Source organism: Tetrao urogallus, assembly GCF_951394365.1.
Source record: "Tetrao urogallus genome assembly, chromosome: 1".
NCBI lineage: Eukaryota > Metazoa > Chordata > Aves > Galliformes > Phasianidae > Tetrao > Tetrao urogallus.
In genome coordinates, this window is record NC_136813.1 from 12,828,867 (window position 1) to 12,845,229 (window position 16,363).

The 16,363-nt window shown below is 33.6% G+C and overlaps 1 protein-coding gene across 2 annotated transcripts in view; it reads left to right on the plus strand.

The window, feature by feature from the left end:
- CNTN5 (contactin 5) overlaps positions 1-16,363 on the plus strand; it is a gene marked incomplete at both ends in the record, with an annotated part of 322,983 nt that overhangs the window by 293,281 nt on the left and 13,339 nt on the right. For both annotated transcript variants that reach the window (XM_079544036.1, XM_079544037.1), the window contains 2 exons: positions 5,785-5,855; positions 8,668-8,902. In XM_079544036.1, coding sequence (XP_079400162.1) covers positions 5,785-5,855; positions 8,668-8,902 — 306 coding nt within the window. The remainder of the gene's footprint in view (positions 1-5,784; positions 5,856-8,667; positions 8,903-16,363) is intronic.

The following is a 16,363-nucleotide window of genomic DNA, read 5'->3' on the forward strand; positions in this document are numbered from 1 at the left end:
AGTAAAAAAGACAGGATGCACTGGAAAACATCCAGAACTATCAGTCTCCCAGCAGAGAAGGTGAGTGTGACAGTGTGCTCAGAGGAGAGCCATGAGGTGAATAGTAGCTGCATAGACAACACACAGAGATATCAAATGTGTGATTCTGCTGCCATTATTTTATACTTAAATGACAATCAGCATCTTTAATTTAATGGCATCTGCTAACTTGGCTGGAGGCTAAAGTCTTTTTCACTCCCCACACCTCACTTACTTTATCACTTCTTCCCCAAAAATAGTAACAACATTTTATATCAGTCCATTATTTAAAATACCCGTGGAAGCAAGGCTTGGGATGATATAAGGAAATCATCAGAGTAATAAACAGGTTTTCGCATGCTTTAATTATTTAATTAAACCCTAATCTTGTTACTTAGTCCACATTTAGTTAACATGATTGCTTTTCATATATGCTTTCATTGGAATGGATAATACTGCAATTTTCTGGCACATCTAACTTATAGCCAGCTGCTGCATTTCAGTCACGTGTAGCCTTGATACATATTTTACAGGTCCACAAGGTGAAAAGAGCCAGTAACATGAATTTAGACATGTTTGGCATTCCACTACGGCAGTCGGGCATTTGAAGCCTGGGGGCAAAGCATCAGTTACGTTGTCTATTCATGGGGAAACATGGAGAGAGGGAAATTGAGTAGAATCAAAGTTTAACCTGCTAATCAGACATGAAGGCTTGATTTTATGAGGTAACAGTATAATGCACTCAATTAGTATCAGATTGTGCACAGGATTTATTTTTAATAAGTCCTTATATTTCATTAAGCCACACTTATTCTCAGCTAATATTTCTTTGTGTTATTACAAGGAAAACTTGTCCTGACAACAACATGTTTTAGGCTGGGTTTTTTTAGGGGATCTTTGTTGCTGCTAGTGGTCAGGTTTTGGATCTTTTTTTTAGACACCTCTGGAAAATAAGTTTCCACTTTTGCTATTATCATAATTATTTTTGTTCAGTTTTTAACATTAGGACATTATTTCATGGGCAAATGAAGTCATTTCAGAAAATGTGCCTCCACAGGGAAAAACAGATGAAGAAGATAAAGTAGACGATAATTGTTGACTGCATGTTTGTATTTGAAATTGACTACTCACATGTAATATTGCAGGCCCAAATTAATATGCACCTATTGACAAAGAGTCCGAACAGAAGTGCTGTTAGAAAACACACCAGGAAAGCTGGCATATATGCCAAAGCATTTGAGATTTCAGACCTGGGGGTGATAATCTGGAGGATATTCAGAATCTCCTCTTAAATTACAAGTACTAAAAATACAGAGGAAAATGTTAATGGAAGAAATACAGATCATGAGACCAGTTGGTGTCTTTCACACATGGAACAGGTTTTCACTTCACATCTCTCTGTTTCCCAGGTCTGTGTGGAAGGATACATATATATATTTATGTATGCATAAAAAGAAAAAAAAAAATTGAAAAGAAAAATGTGTTATTGCTTTGGTCTTCACATTAGGAAGCTGTGACTAGCTGGCAACAAACCTTTTTACCCTCTTTTTCCACAGCTAGTATTTGTCTTTCAAACTGTATCAGTATGTTAAAAGATACAAATAGCTTTGAAATAAATAAATAGTAACTATATCTTGAGCAAACATTTTCTTAAGGGCTAAACTGAAGTTTAATAATTCAACTCCTCAGAAGTGTAGCATTTTGTTTTCTTTTTGCTTTATTTGAGCAAATGTTTCAGAAATCATACAGAATGTTTTAAAAGATCCTCATGGAATATATCTTCACCAATGCAGGATCCCAGCAGAATAAGAAAGACATTTTTATTAAAAATGGAACTGTGACTTGGGAAATCTGGACTCAGTTTCTTATCAGAAACTTCTCTGTCAATTTGAGCACTTGGTATTATCATTTCTTACTCTGAAAAATGGGAGTAATTGGGCTCTTGCTTCGCTTTGTCTTCCTTCTATCTCACCTACATAAAAGTGAATTACAGGAACTAAATCTAGCTACTGTTTTTCTACAGAACTGCTTTTCTACAGAAATGCTATAATCAACTATAACCTTGGCTGCCAAATAGTTCTGTTCTACACAAAAAATGAAGCACATTACAAAATTAAAAATCTGTTGTTTCTGTTTGTAATAATCAGAAAACACATAAAAAAAATTTAAAAACCACCTAAGATTTCGTTAAAAAGCAAATAAAAGAAACACTTTTAAATGACTAATTATTCATTCATGGACAACATTTATTTAAAATTTCTTTACAATACCAGAATGTTAAAAAGTGGATGAATTGTTTTCCAAATACATTCATGCTTTCCAGGTTTAATGTGTTACTTTATTTTCCTTTCTAGAAGAAAAGGAAGCTATGGTTCAAACAACATAAAAATATTTTCAGTTAATCCACGGAAGTAAAAAAAGGGGGAAAATAAGACTAATTTTAAACAAAATCCAATTTTTCTTGTATCCTTTAGCATTTAGAAATAGCATTAATGAAAATTAAAGCAAAACCAAAAAAACCTGACATTTTGAAATAAAATACTCTGCCTTCTCTTCCGTTTTCACTTTGTTAAAATGAAACTGAAGTCAGGTTACACCTTTTAAAGTACAAATTGAAGTGTTTCACTAAGCATTGAATCGTTTTCAATATTTTGGACCAAAGTGACTAGATAAAATCTCTGAAAAGGCCATCTTTACCAGAACCTGCACTTTTCAGTTAAAGAATCAAAAATTAAGTAGCTGTTCAGAGTGAAGAGAGAGGAATGTTTAAAATTCTGAACAAAAAAGCTAATATAAGTATCTCAAAGAAAAGACCAGTTTTCAAAATGTTGAACATAGTAGAGCACTAGAAGGAAAGATATTTTCTATCACAAGTTATGATTTCACATCAACAGTATTATCTATCACCTCCAAAAGTTTCCCCAACCTTTAAATTAAACACAAATTTATAATATATAGGTGGCATTACTAGAGATTTTTAGCACTTAACCTCTGCTCTCTTACAGAAAACCCTCAGGAATATCAATTCTCCGCATACATTTTTTCCTTCATAAAAACCACTGCTTTTCATGTCTATATAACTTGTAATGATAAAATACACACAATTTGTGTAACAATTGGCCATTTCTGATAGGCTTTCTATATTAGCCTTACTTTTTCTAATTTATATTTTTCTCATATTACAAAGGTTTTTTAGGGGGATGACATTTACATTCCTTGTGTCTGCTCTTAAAGAAAGCATTTAAAGTTTATTTTTGTTATCCAAGGGGACATAGAGAGAATCCAAGTCTGTTGGGTTTTACTTCCATTTTCAGCATGCCAAATTACTTCAATGAAAATGGCAATTCTGTAAGAAACAAATACCATTGTTTCCATTCCTTCAAACTATACTGAAATTGTTTTCATTTTCTTGTTTGCTTGACTTGAGGGTTTAAATGTTGATGTGTGATAGCATGCAAACACTGTCAGTCACATTTACTGTAACCCACATCTAGTCACCATGTCTGCCAAAAGTTCAGAACACTGCATCACCAGAACAACATAGAAACATAAGTTTTGTGTGTTCTGCTCCCAATCCTAACAGTAGCTGAAGTAATAAAATAAAAAAAAAGTTGACTTACTCCTAAAGATCTTACAGTTTAAGACTAAAGTGGGAGAAAATCAATACTAGGTGATCAACACAGGGACTAATGAGAAAATTTTAAATTAATTGGAGACATACAGTCAAGTTAAGCAGAGTCACTTTTGGTGATCTTAAGTACCAGTGTTAAGCCAAGGAGTAATTCAGTTCCCCATGGGTAGGGAATTTATCTTTTATCTTATTAAAAGAGGTGTATCAGCATGGAAAAGAGCTGCTTGTTATCAGTTGGGATTCAGAAAACACAATGCTAAATTTCTCAGTTTTGTGACAGACATTAAGAACAAAGGTCATAATGTCATTGTCCTGCAGGCGTTTGGACCCTATGTCTGGGAACAAAGTTCAGAAATCACATCTCTTTTTGTGGTGCAAGTGTTTATTCATGTGTGTCAAGAATTAAGAGTGTAAAGATTTGGAAGTCACTAATTGCATGGCAGTAAACTGGCTCTGAGTGAGAAAATTCAGATATAAAGCTGTTGTGATGTTGCTGAAAGGGTTGATGATATATAACCTCAGGGTCTAGCATAAATGTGCTCTTTTAATACTTTTCTTCGTTGATTTCAAAATGTTCTCCCCTAACTGTAAATAATTTGCTTTGGTGCAGTGCAGAGGAAATTTATTCCTTTGACACATTTATTCTTTTAATGGTTATTCATTTGAGAGTTTTGCTGCTTGAATGTACATTTTAGTTTGGTGCAAAAGAAATCCATCGTTTTGACAGTTTTATTCTTTTAACATTTATTCATTTAAATGGGGCTTCAGTCTGCAATGCTTTTAACAGGAAAACTCTAGACAGAGGACAATACTCATTAAATAAGTCCATTGTGTTAGTTACTTCAAAGGTGTACAGCATTTTTTCTTACTAATAATATGGCATCTACACAAACATTGCATTCATCTTTATAGCAGCAACAGAAATGTCTTAGAAAGAGCAAACGGATGCTAAACATAGTTTAAATATTTTCCATTGGAGATGATATGAAAGTTTATATATTCTGTTTAATTGATAAAATTATAATAATTATATATAATTATAATTATATAATTAACTCAGTTTATGTTCTTTACAGGAGAGATCATAGGTAAAAACTTCAGATTAATTCTGAAGTACCATGTGAAATTTCAGGATATAGTAACAACTGCACTTTCATTGAACTTGTTAATGTTCAACATGAGATATAGAGTGGTGTACATTTGTTTGAATCTATTTTTCTTTGTACAGTTCAAAGGCACCATGTTAGTCAATAAATAAGCTCAATAGCATGCAATAAGGCATTAACAGTTCTACCCATAACCTATGTACTATTGTAAGGAAGAAAATAGGGAGGTTATATCTAATGGCATATTTAATCAAATAAAGAATGCAAGCACTGCATGCTCACAGTAAGTGAACTCAGGACACTCATCATTTTGGAGGTTCATTAAATATACTAAATAATAGAAAATATATATATAATTCCAATAGAATAACTAAAATTTCTAAAGATTTACTAACTTTGATAACCTTTAGTTTGCCTTAAATTTTAAAGAATATTCAAGAATGAATTGTAGAGTTTCCAGTATTTTGAAAGAAAGGATAAAGGCTGTTTAAGAAAGCTAACTAAACTATCTGATTGGGTCAAAAAAATATCTAATTGGGTCCCTGACAAGGCATAATAATATATATCTTAAAGAACCAAAATATTCTAAATCACTAAACACCTTGGATATAGTAGAGATATTTTAATTAATTCCTAAAATTTTACCTGAACTCTGAAAAATGGCTGGTTCCCTGGTATTTGATTTTTGAAATGCTTTTAGAAAAAGTAGAAATGCTAATAAGACAAATTCTGTTTTATCTCCCAGATTATATACGTACACTGAAAATTTAATTAACCCGCAGAAGAAACAGTGCTTAAGTGACTTTTTATTGCAGTATACATACATTCTTTTCTGTTCATGTTTTGTTCACATTTATAATCATTCCCTTGATTGTGGAATTCCATGAAATGAAATGAGCAAAATTACCACAGTGTTTTATGTTTTTTTCTGTTCTGATTTAACAGCCTCATGTCTTCTGCAGAAATTTATTACTATAGGGAAAACTTCAATAACTTGGACATTCTGATTTTCTTCCTTTTTGCTCACAGTTCCAAAGACACCTCCAGCTAATGTAAGTGGCAGAAGTGGAAGGCGTCATGAATTAGTAATAGCATGGGAGGTAAGGGAGTTTTCTGTTTAAAGATCTTGTTTAAGTTTACTTCTCTGGGGACAAAGTAAACAGTACTGTACTGGGGTTTCCTTACAGTAAATATTGACAAGATATAAACACAAAATTGTGTTCATTATAAAGTTTCTAAATTAAATTGCACTTTAATGTGGTTTGAGGATACTGCAGAGAATCTTCTTCCCTTAGTGGCAGCTCCAAGGTTGCCCTAATTCATCAGTCTTTTCTTCCAGATTCTTAGGTACAAGTGATATCTTTTTTTTTTATTGTAAGTGAATGCTACATAGATGAAATAATTGCTAAAGGAAGACAAAGAATCTCTACTATGTTTAAGTTTACATTTGAATTAAGGAAGAATGCATTTTTTAAATACTTTGCATAAATAAAATCTAAAGGCCTGAAGCAGACTTTTACTTTGAGAAGATATTTGTGATGCGAGGTATGACGCAGATGTATGACCATGACAACAGGTAATTGGATGAGCGAAGCTGTTTTCTCTGCTGATCATAAATAACACAGTAGAGTAGAAACTTTTCTTGAGGTGTTTTCATAACTTCTAGATTCATCAAAAGAGTTTCAGAGTAAATTATGTATATGAATTTATTTTATATTATTAAAAAAATCCATCTAATAAAGATAGAGAGTTTCAGTGAAAATCATAAGAGAAACCGAGGATTCGGACAAACTACTTAAAGTGAGACAACACTAATTTCAGTTTGGTTACAATTTTCAGGCTATGAACAGCAGTAATCGAGGGAGACTATGCAAAATCCCTAACTAAACCACAGGTCTCTGGAATTGTATCTGATGAAACAGGCCTCACTGAAATCTCTTATGTAATATATTAGCATGTAGTATTCATGTAAAGTGTGTTTACGGTGTTCCCTAAGCATCAAGAGGAGAGGCATTCTTTTATAGCTAAGGGATGCAAATTGCCAATAGGGGAGAAGGTGTCAGTCCTTCTCCAATGTTTATAATGAGCTCGTTGCTTCCATCATCACTTTGTGTTCTTCCTAATGCTGATACTTTCAGCACACTATCGTTTCACATACCTCTTAAAGTAATAATCAAATTAATTTAACTGCATAAAGTAATTAATCAAATTAAGATAATGAAATGATATTTCAAGTGTGTCAATCATAAACCATGAAGTGAGCCTATATACATATTTTAATAGCTTGAAAGATTTCTAATGTTTCTAATTTGGATTATTTTACTTTTAGAAGTCCCTTCCAACTCAATCAATTCTGTGATTCTATGATATTCTAATGGTAGTCACTCAATTTCTTCAAGAAATGATAGAGCAAAACACAAAATCATGCAGTGAGAAATAAGAATTAACCTTTTTACACTGGATAATACTCTGAGTGGTATCAACAACTCACTACAAACTACTGTGTTTTCTTGTTTAGCCACTGCATTTCTGTAAGGCACATCCACAGTAGAAGTTAACATGGCTCCAGTACAACTAACATGTACTTTCACAAGATGCAAAAAAGTCTTTGTTGGACTTGCTTAGGCTATAGGAATTCAAAAAGTACTTTGAAATCTGAAGAGATATTGGAATGCTGTGTGGTTTCTGGGAATTAGGGAAGAATAATCTTCTTAGGACACCAAATTATGCTCAGCAGGTTCAAATAAAGTTTTAATGCCCCAGCTTATTCACATAATTCACATAATTCATTTTGCATTTGCACTTGAATCCAGAGGTTCTGCTACTTCTCTTGTATTTCCATTTTTTGAGGGATTTGATTTGATTTTATCTAGTGTCAAATCTACTGTCAAATCCGTGAATATCATGAAGAGCTCCAAGGCTGCTCCTTTCTAACTCACTAGGTACAAAGTCTGTCATATTTTTGCCTTCCCTACCTTTTATCTTTTCAATGTATTTATTTATTTTGTGTTTTCCTTGGATAAGTAGTGTAGTTTCAGAAAGCTGGATAGAAAACGGGTTCTGCAAGTGAGTTGCCTAGTGATGAGGCATTCAAATACAAAGTGGATTGAAGATGATTCTGTGTCTCCTGTGTCTCTGCTCTAATTTATATGTTCATCCAAATCTAAGATGGACACTTCAAGATACGAAATTTTAGGCACCCTCTTTGGCATTTCCCAAGGGTTAATATACTGACATCTGTTAAACATAATCTAATGCCAACCATGATTTTATAACAAATTTAGGAGGTAAGTTAGTATAAAAAATTCCATTTCTTGAGCTGGACACTTAAGATACAGCTTTTACAATGCCCAGTCTCTCAACAGATACATCTTTTTCCCAACTGTCTGCTTATGACAGTTGTGTCCCAATTTAAGTGGTTAATTTCATAGATCCTATGAAATAAGAAAAGATTTTTTTTTTCATCAAGACTTATTGTTTGAGAGTAAGGACTACTAGGTTTATTACATTATATCCTAAGCCTCCAATTGAACACCAGAATTAAACTGCTAACTTGAACTGTAATAAGTGTCACTTACATCATATCATAGGAACCCTTAGAAAAATATGTTGGTCTACACTTCTAGCAAGACCACTTGAAGGAACTATTCTATTAATATATCAATGGTTAAAGCATTAATCAGAAACTGTAAAGTATAAAAGAAATATCCTTCTCAGCGCACAAGCCAGTCAGCGAAGAAACGCTCCTACAGGCTTCTGATTTGGAAGTAATTGTGTATTAAGGTGTGATAATTAAAATTCTATAAAGCAATTGCAAGAGACCACCCTGACACAAGATAATAGTCAGTCTGAACGATTGCTTTCTAAGTTAGTAAAACCACATCTAATCATTATCTGAACTTTATTTTTTAGCCAGTATCAGAAGAGTTTCAAAACGGAGAAGGATTTGGATATATTGTAGCATTCAGACCTAATGGAACACGTGGTTGGAAGGAAAAAATGGTGACATCTTCAGATGCCTCAAAGTTTATCTATAGAGATGAAAGTGTTCCACCTCTCACTCCTTTTGAGGTGAAAGTTGGTGTTTACAATAACAAAGGTGATGGTCCCTTCAGCCCAATTGTGGTCATCTGCTCAGCTGAAGGAGGTCAGTTCAAAATGCTGTAAAATTAAATTGTATATTTTTATCTATATTAAGCTATTTTTATATACTGTGTCCTATTATTCTTATGCTTTTTTCAATAATAGATGTCAAAATTCTGTGCAGAAGTGTAAAGTACTATTAATCTTGTTTTGCAGAGAAGCAGGTAAACTAACTTGCCAATATTATCCAGAAAGCAAGTGACAAAGTTTAAGAATCCACACCAGTCATGACAGAAACATATGTGTTTGTTTTAATGAAGCTTCATCTCTAGCATGATGCCTTTATTCTTAACTGTAAGCTGAGTTGCTCTAAAAAAAAGATGAGCAGAATAAGACTGATATTTTCTAACGTATGTTAGGGTCACAATGCCTTTTGATTTGCTAATTGGACAACTGTTCAAAGACTTAACAACTGCACCTGTGTATATTCATTTCCTACATAATAAACACTAGAGGTGCGTGGAATGCAAATTTATTCTTATTTTTATTTAATTTTTCTTTTGTTTTCTATCTTTATTAGTTTGTTTGTATAAATAATTAAGCATCTATTTTAACGTGTAAATATTCAATATTTAAAATTATATGAACACTTCAGAAATAAAAATGAAAAATATTTCAGGAAAATCACTATGAAATGAACTGGATATAACTCTCAAAATATTCTCTGAGAAAAGACTTATTTGTGTTAGTCAAAGAAATCGTTCTGTACTGATAGAAATCAGCATATAAATTACCATTCACACAAAAGATAAGTAAATGTTTTCCATGGAAATACTGTGAGAAGTTTTATTGCTGGTAGTCATATTCTCCTGCTTATTTTAGTAGTTCTATCCTTAAGTGTTACTTCACTGTCTACTGTTAAGAGAATAAAATCAGTAAGGTACTAGTGGAGAATAGAAGAAACCAGTAGAGACTAGACTAGAAAGCTGAAGTGTCAAGATAATGGTTTTCCATGTGAAGAAAAACATTAAACATTATGTTTAACTGCATCAGTGGAAAAGGAAAGAGCCACTGATGTCATTTATCCGGACTTCAGTAAGGCCTTGGACACAGTACCCTACAACATCCTTCTCTACAAATTGGAAAGATATGGATTTGATGAGTAGAATTTTCGATGCATGAAGAACAGGCTGCAGAATCAAATCCAGAGAGTGGTGGTCAATGGCTCAATGTCTGGATGGAGATTTATGACAAGTGTTGGCCTCCAGGGGTCAGTGGTGGTACCAATACTCTTCAATATCTCCATCATTAATACTGATATTTGGGTCAATTGCATGCACAGCAAGTTTGCTGATGACACCAAGCTGTGGGATGCTAGGACTGTTCAGCATGGAGAAGAGAAGGCTCCAGGTAGACCTGAGAGTAGCTTTTCAGTATCTAGAGGTGACCTACAGGAAAGAAGGGAACAGACTCTTTAGCAGGGTCTGTAGTGATAGGACAAGGTGATGGTTTCAAAATAAAGTAGGTTGGATATAAGGAAAAAGACTTTTACAATAAGGGTGGTGAGGCACTGGCAGAAGTTGCCTAGAGATGTGGTGGATGTCCCGACCCTGAAGACACTCAAGACCAGACTGGACTAGGCTCTGAGCAACCTGATCTGGCTGTGGATGCCGCTGTTCATTGAAGGGGATCTGAACTAGATGGCTTTTAGAAGTCCCTTCCAACTCTAGGGATTCTATGATTCTACAACTAAAGGTGTGATGCTGAAGGAGAGAGTTGTATTGGAGTGACTGCCAACTAGCATTCTAGTTATTATAAAGGTTGGGATTGCTGTTTTTGCTAAAAACTTCCAACAATCTATTTCTGATCCAGTGTTTGAATCAGTAGTATCGGATATTTGTACTGTTACAAAAACAATTCCATTTTAAAATGTAACATTTGCCCAGTGTATATGTGACATTTTTACATTTTTCTCAATGGTAAATGATACTGTGAAACTGATAGTGATGATTGTGTTATTTAAAAATTTCATATTTTTCATATTGCTTTGTGCAATATCCAAACCCTTCGGAAACTAGAGCTGAATTACAATGGACCTGGAACTGAGCTTGGTTTTGTGGTAGCTCCAAATTGTGCCTTTCTAATTACACCTTTCTAATTTTAGATAAATTTTGCATGACACTGTTATTTACGAGAAAATTTAGCAGCACTGAGTACTTTGGATACTAAATATCACTAATTACCTTATTCTGTCTGTGATAATTAGTAGATTATTTACTGACTCTACTGAGAAGAAATAATGTTATTATAGTCTTGTTTTGGTAAATAATTAAGACCCTGTAGAAAAGTTAATCTTAACAAGTAACAATAGATCTAGTCATTAAATAGCAGGAAGCTGGTCAATAAGTTGCAGCCTTAAAAATGAGAGAGGAAATGAAAATGTTTTGGAATGTCTCTAAGTCAAATCTAAAATCTGTAAAATCTATCTGAAATTAATACAGCAAGAAAACGTACATTTACATGGCAATACACTACGTCAGAGGATTTAGAGGTGTGCCCACTAAAGGATATTCAGATTAAGTAAAACATGTATGTTATGCTTGGACTGTAGTGGTGAACTTAGTGGTGTTACTCTGATGGACTTGATGAACTTATTTTCCCTGTAGTGTAATAGAAGTAACGAAAGGGATAAGAACAGTTTTGCCAAAAAGTGAAGTGAGATTATTTTTTCAAATTTAATAAACCAGAAAAAAAGAAATAAATAATACATTAATATTAAAGAAATCAAGGAATCGAGGATTGTACCATTCACTTTGCATAAATAAGATTATATAAGGAGAATGGCTAATACGAATGTGAAAATATACCCATTTTTACATCTGTAATGAAAAACTTCAGTACTGTCAATTTCTTAGAAACTCAGCCTTTTTGTAATTTAAGCAATTCAGACTTTAACATCAACATGTACCAATAATGAAATTAAATAATGAAATTTAATCTGTTTTTTCTATTCATGACTACCATTGATAATCAGACCTTTTAATATGCTCAAAGCCATGGGGAAAAATATTTTCCCTCCCAAAGTAATGAAAAGTTGCGAAAAATAAATTATTATCAAGAAAATTATTTCTATATATGCACATTAAAAAGTAATGTTTCCACCACATTTGCAAAAGCATAACCACAATATATTGTAAGCTTCACATCAAATAAAGAGTAATTTTAAAAGTGGATATAAAAGGAAAATGGTATACATTACAGAATAAAAAAGAAAGATCATGTGAAACACAAATGAGGCATTAATTTGAATTAAAAAAAAAAAAAAGTGGATTTCAGATTATATGGATTACAGAAGAAACATTAACGTGATGTGAAATAGTTCTTGAGTTCATAGAATCATAGAATCATAGAATGGCTTGGGTTGAAAGGGACCTCAAGGATCATCAAGGTTCAACCCCCTGCCACAGGAAAGGCCACCAACCTCTATATCTAATACTAGACCAGGCTGCCTATACAACCTGACATTGAACACCTCCAGGGATGGGGCATCCACATCCTTTCAGGGTATTCTACTCAAGCACTTCACCACTCCCTTGGTAAAGAAAAAAAAAAGGAAAAAAGGTTGGAAAAGGCATAAGACGATACAAAAGCTATAAATACATTAAGAAACTGATTAGGAGAATGATGATAGACAAAAGTACTGAAAGGAAAATATAGAGTTGGAAGGCTACTGGCAGAATTTCTTTAAGTTTAATCTCAGATCATATTATTTAGTATTTCAAATGCTAGCAGAAGAGCACGATTTTGATACCGCTGTTATTACAACTTTGTGATACTCTTTTAATGCAGGGAAAGATCTGAATAATAGGAAAAATGTGAATTGCAGAACATAGGTAAGAGGAACGCAAACAACATGAAAATGTATGTAATGAGAAAAGAAACAAGCCTTTCCATTACAAAATGGAAATCGAATAATTGAAACCTGTTTTTGTTTTGTTTTGTTTTTTAATCTAGAAGAAAGATTCGCAATTACACTCTTTTAAATATAGCCTTATATTCAAGAAGTAAAGTCCTGTAGATGATTTCATAATGAAAGCTGAGCTCCTTGGAGTTTAGGTGAACCTGAAAATTATTAAATTGTAACATTAGCTGTACACTACAGTAGATCATTTTCTGCTTCTGTGAGCTGATCAATTGGAATTTGGCTTGAGCTGTCTTCATTGGAATGTTGGAGATGAAATTCTAATCCTGATATATAAGAGTTTATTAAAAATTCCTTTGATGCTACTGGTATACAAGCAATGCTCTAGACTCATTCATTCCTTATGGTATTCCATGGAGAAAGGAGAGCCATGGAAATACGGATACTGGGAACAATGTTCATGTGAGAGTGGCATTACAGAAAGTCTTCAGAAGCTCTGCCACATAAGTATGGGTTCTTCGGCACTGATAAACATAGGAGGGCCAGGCCAGATCTCAGCACTGCAGGCCTGATCACTGCTTCACTGATAGTTCATTCCCTTCCCTTCTGGTTTGTCTCTCCTTTAACGTCCCATGGAAAGACTGTTCAGAGAAAATGTGGATATAGAAAAAAAGTTTAGAAGTTCAAGAGATCAGACCAGTCATCTGATTTTTGTTGTTTTGGTTATCAGCTTTTTAAACTCACATCTCTGGTTTTGTGTTTTCTCTTCTGTCAACACCCTTTTCCCTTGTAGCACAAGATGCTGGATGCCGTGTTAACCTGCAGGCAGACACGCCATCATAGATCTGGTGGAGTAGCCCATCTAGGGACATGCATCCATCAGTCTGTGGGGTGGAACTGAGCATAACACCTCTTGGCTTTTCTCAGGAATGAAAGCTGGAGGTGCTCTGATTTGGAAGATGCTGTTGCAAATAATTCCACTTTCTTTACCTACAGGATAACACAAGAGGGACTCCTCCTTTTTTCCTCCTTTCATTTTCCTTTTCCATAAATCTCGTTTGTGTGTGTGTTTTATTTTTTTTCCACAGAGAGGAATGATCTGTCAAGGCTCTTTGCTGAAGTCCTAAAGTCTTAACTATATTCAATTACTTGGAATGATATTTATAACTTAAAATGAAAGTTCAGATCCTGAATTTAAGGAAGTGTATAAAGTTTTCTTCTGGAGTCAAAATGAGAAGTAAATGCATATCATGTGACTGAATAAAGGGTCCTGACTGAGGTTTCATTCCACAGAAGAATAAAAGAAAAATACAAGAATTCCTTGAATTCTGTTTTGGTTCTGCTTTTTTATTTATTTTTGTTAGATCACATGGAAATCTTCAAGGATGAACATTTCAGAAAAAAATGAATTGGTTTCTTTTGAGAAGTAGAGACCCAGTAACCAACTATTCATTTTCCTGTCTGCCAGTACTGAAATTCAAGATTCCCTCTCTGAATGTCAGATCAATACGATTTCTGTAATTCCTTGCTTTGCTTTATTATGGTCAACCCAAAGTGCAGCAGATTAAATATGTTTCCTTACAGAGTGATTATAGCATATAGGACTATGTTTTTTAGACATTGCACACAGCCTTTTGAGAAATTTCCATGCTTCATCTTTAATTTGATCGAGGTGTATTGTAGGAATCGTTAAAGATATTTGCCTTTTTTTTTCTGTCAGCATGATCTCAGGAAGATACCAATAGATTTAGTATAATGACAGGATATTTAGAACAGAATAAAATCATAGCATCAGTGACCATAATGGGAAAACCAATGAACCTATCAAACTTATCATTAGTTTTAGACACACAGAATAAAGCATGACATTGGACTGAACCACATAATGTATATTATATCACCAGAAGTTATATGATCCTCATCCTATCTGAATCCATATTAAATGTTATTTCATCTCCATAAACTTTCAAACAGTCATAACATACCTTATTCCTAAATATATAATTTCTGTTTTTTTGCTGAACACTTAGATTCTTAATGTATAATATCAGTGAAACTACAGTGAATAATTTCTGGATATGTAAGAAACACATTTTCTTCACATAAAAAACAAAACAAAACAAAAAAAAACCAACACACTATTTCTACTTCATTTGTTCAAAACAATTTTTAAAAATATCAGGAAATATTCAGCCTTCCTATTCTGAGCAATACATAACCACCCTTAGTGAATGCTATGAAGAGGAAATGGTTTCTGCATTTATAGAAAGTGTAAAGGCTGCCAACCAACATTTTGTGTACATCACAAATTATGTATCCCACTGCAATCTTTTTCTGTCAACAAGGTAATTGCTTCAATAATACAAAAACTAGAAAATAGCTTTTGCTGCACAAATCTTAGTAGTGCATAAAACAGAAAGCAGGATGTAACTATGGAACAGAAAATCATATTATGAGGAATACATTTCTTTATGGCACATTTCTTTCAGTATTAAATTCAGAAGATCATTTTATTTATTCTTAGATATTTTTAGTGTTTTTTCCCCCTTTTTTTTTTACCTGAAAAGTTTCATGCATATATAATATTTATTAGTAAGTCTCATTCTAGATGAATGCTGTTTTGAATCGCATCAGAAATGCTTCTTTTCTTTAGAAGTAAATAAAAAAGAAGATCAAAAAGAAGTGCAAACGTTAAAAATCTGACATCAAAAGGGATGAAAAATATGTACAATTCATATCAAAGAAAATGTATAGGGCAGCAGTGCCAGAACAATTCTTGCAACGTGATCAGAGAAAGGAGAGTAGCTAAACATTTTACTGAGGCAGTTTGATCAATGAGAAAAATATATAATTTTAACTCAGGCTGTTTCATAAGGAATTTCCTCTCCTGTAGCCTTGTTAGATGATCCTCCAAAACACATTATTTACAAAGTTCTTTGATGTGCCTCCCCCTAACATAAAAGCCAGGACCTCTGCCTGCCCTTCAAGATCAGATCAACACATTAGAAATGTAATGAGGAACATTAGGCCAAAGAAGAAATTGCAGACTCTTCTAGTACAGAGGAATACAAACCTTTTTGCCGAGCAAGTGAACTTCACTAGAAAATTGGAGAGAAGCTAGTACAGAGTTCAAGCCTTATCTCCATACCTTGTCTTGGGCAACTTTTCAATAACATTTAGGTAGTAAAGAAGAAAATCCAAAAGACTTCTTTAGCTCAAGTCTTGGATTAATACATGAATATGTAGCCAGGACTACACAGCGTCCTACAGGTAGCACAGACTTAAGGCCAATGGTAACAACACAGATAATGAGAGGAACAATTCTAGGACCTCAAAGAGTAAATACTTCATAGGAATGACTGAGCACCATAGTATCATTCAATCTGAGCTGGAAAAAAGGCACTCAAAAGCTAGGAAGAGAATGAATGCTCCATTTATGTCTGAAGCAAAGCTGATGAAGTAGGATGAAAAGTGGGGGGAGGAAGGAGGTCATTTACAAACATAAAAGATTTTCAAAAAAATCATAAGGGATCCTGTCACAGTTTACTGCACCCATCATCAACGATAAGATATTGATGTAGCATGACACAAATAAAGAAGTAC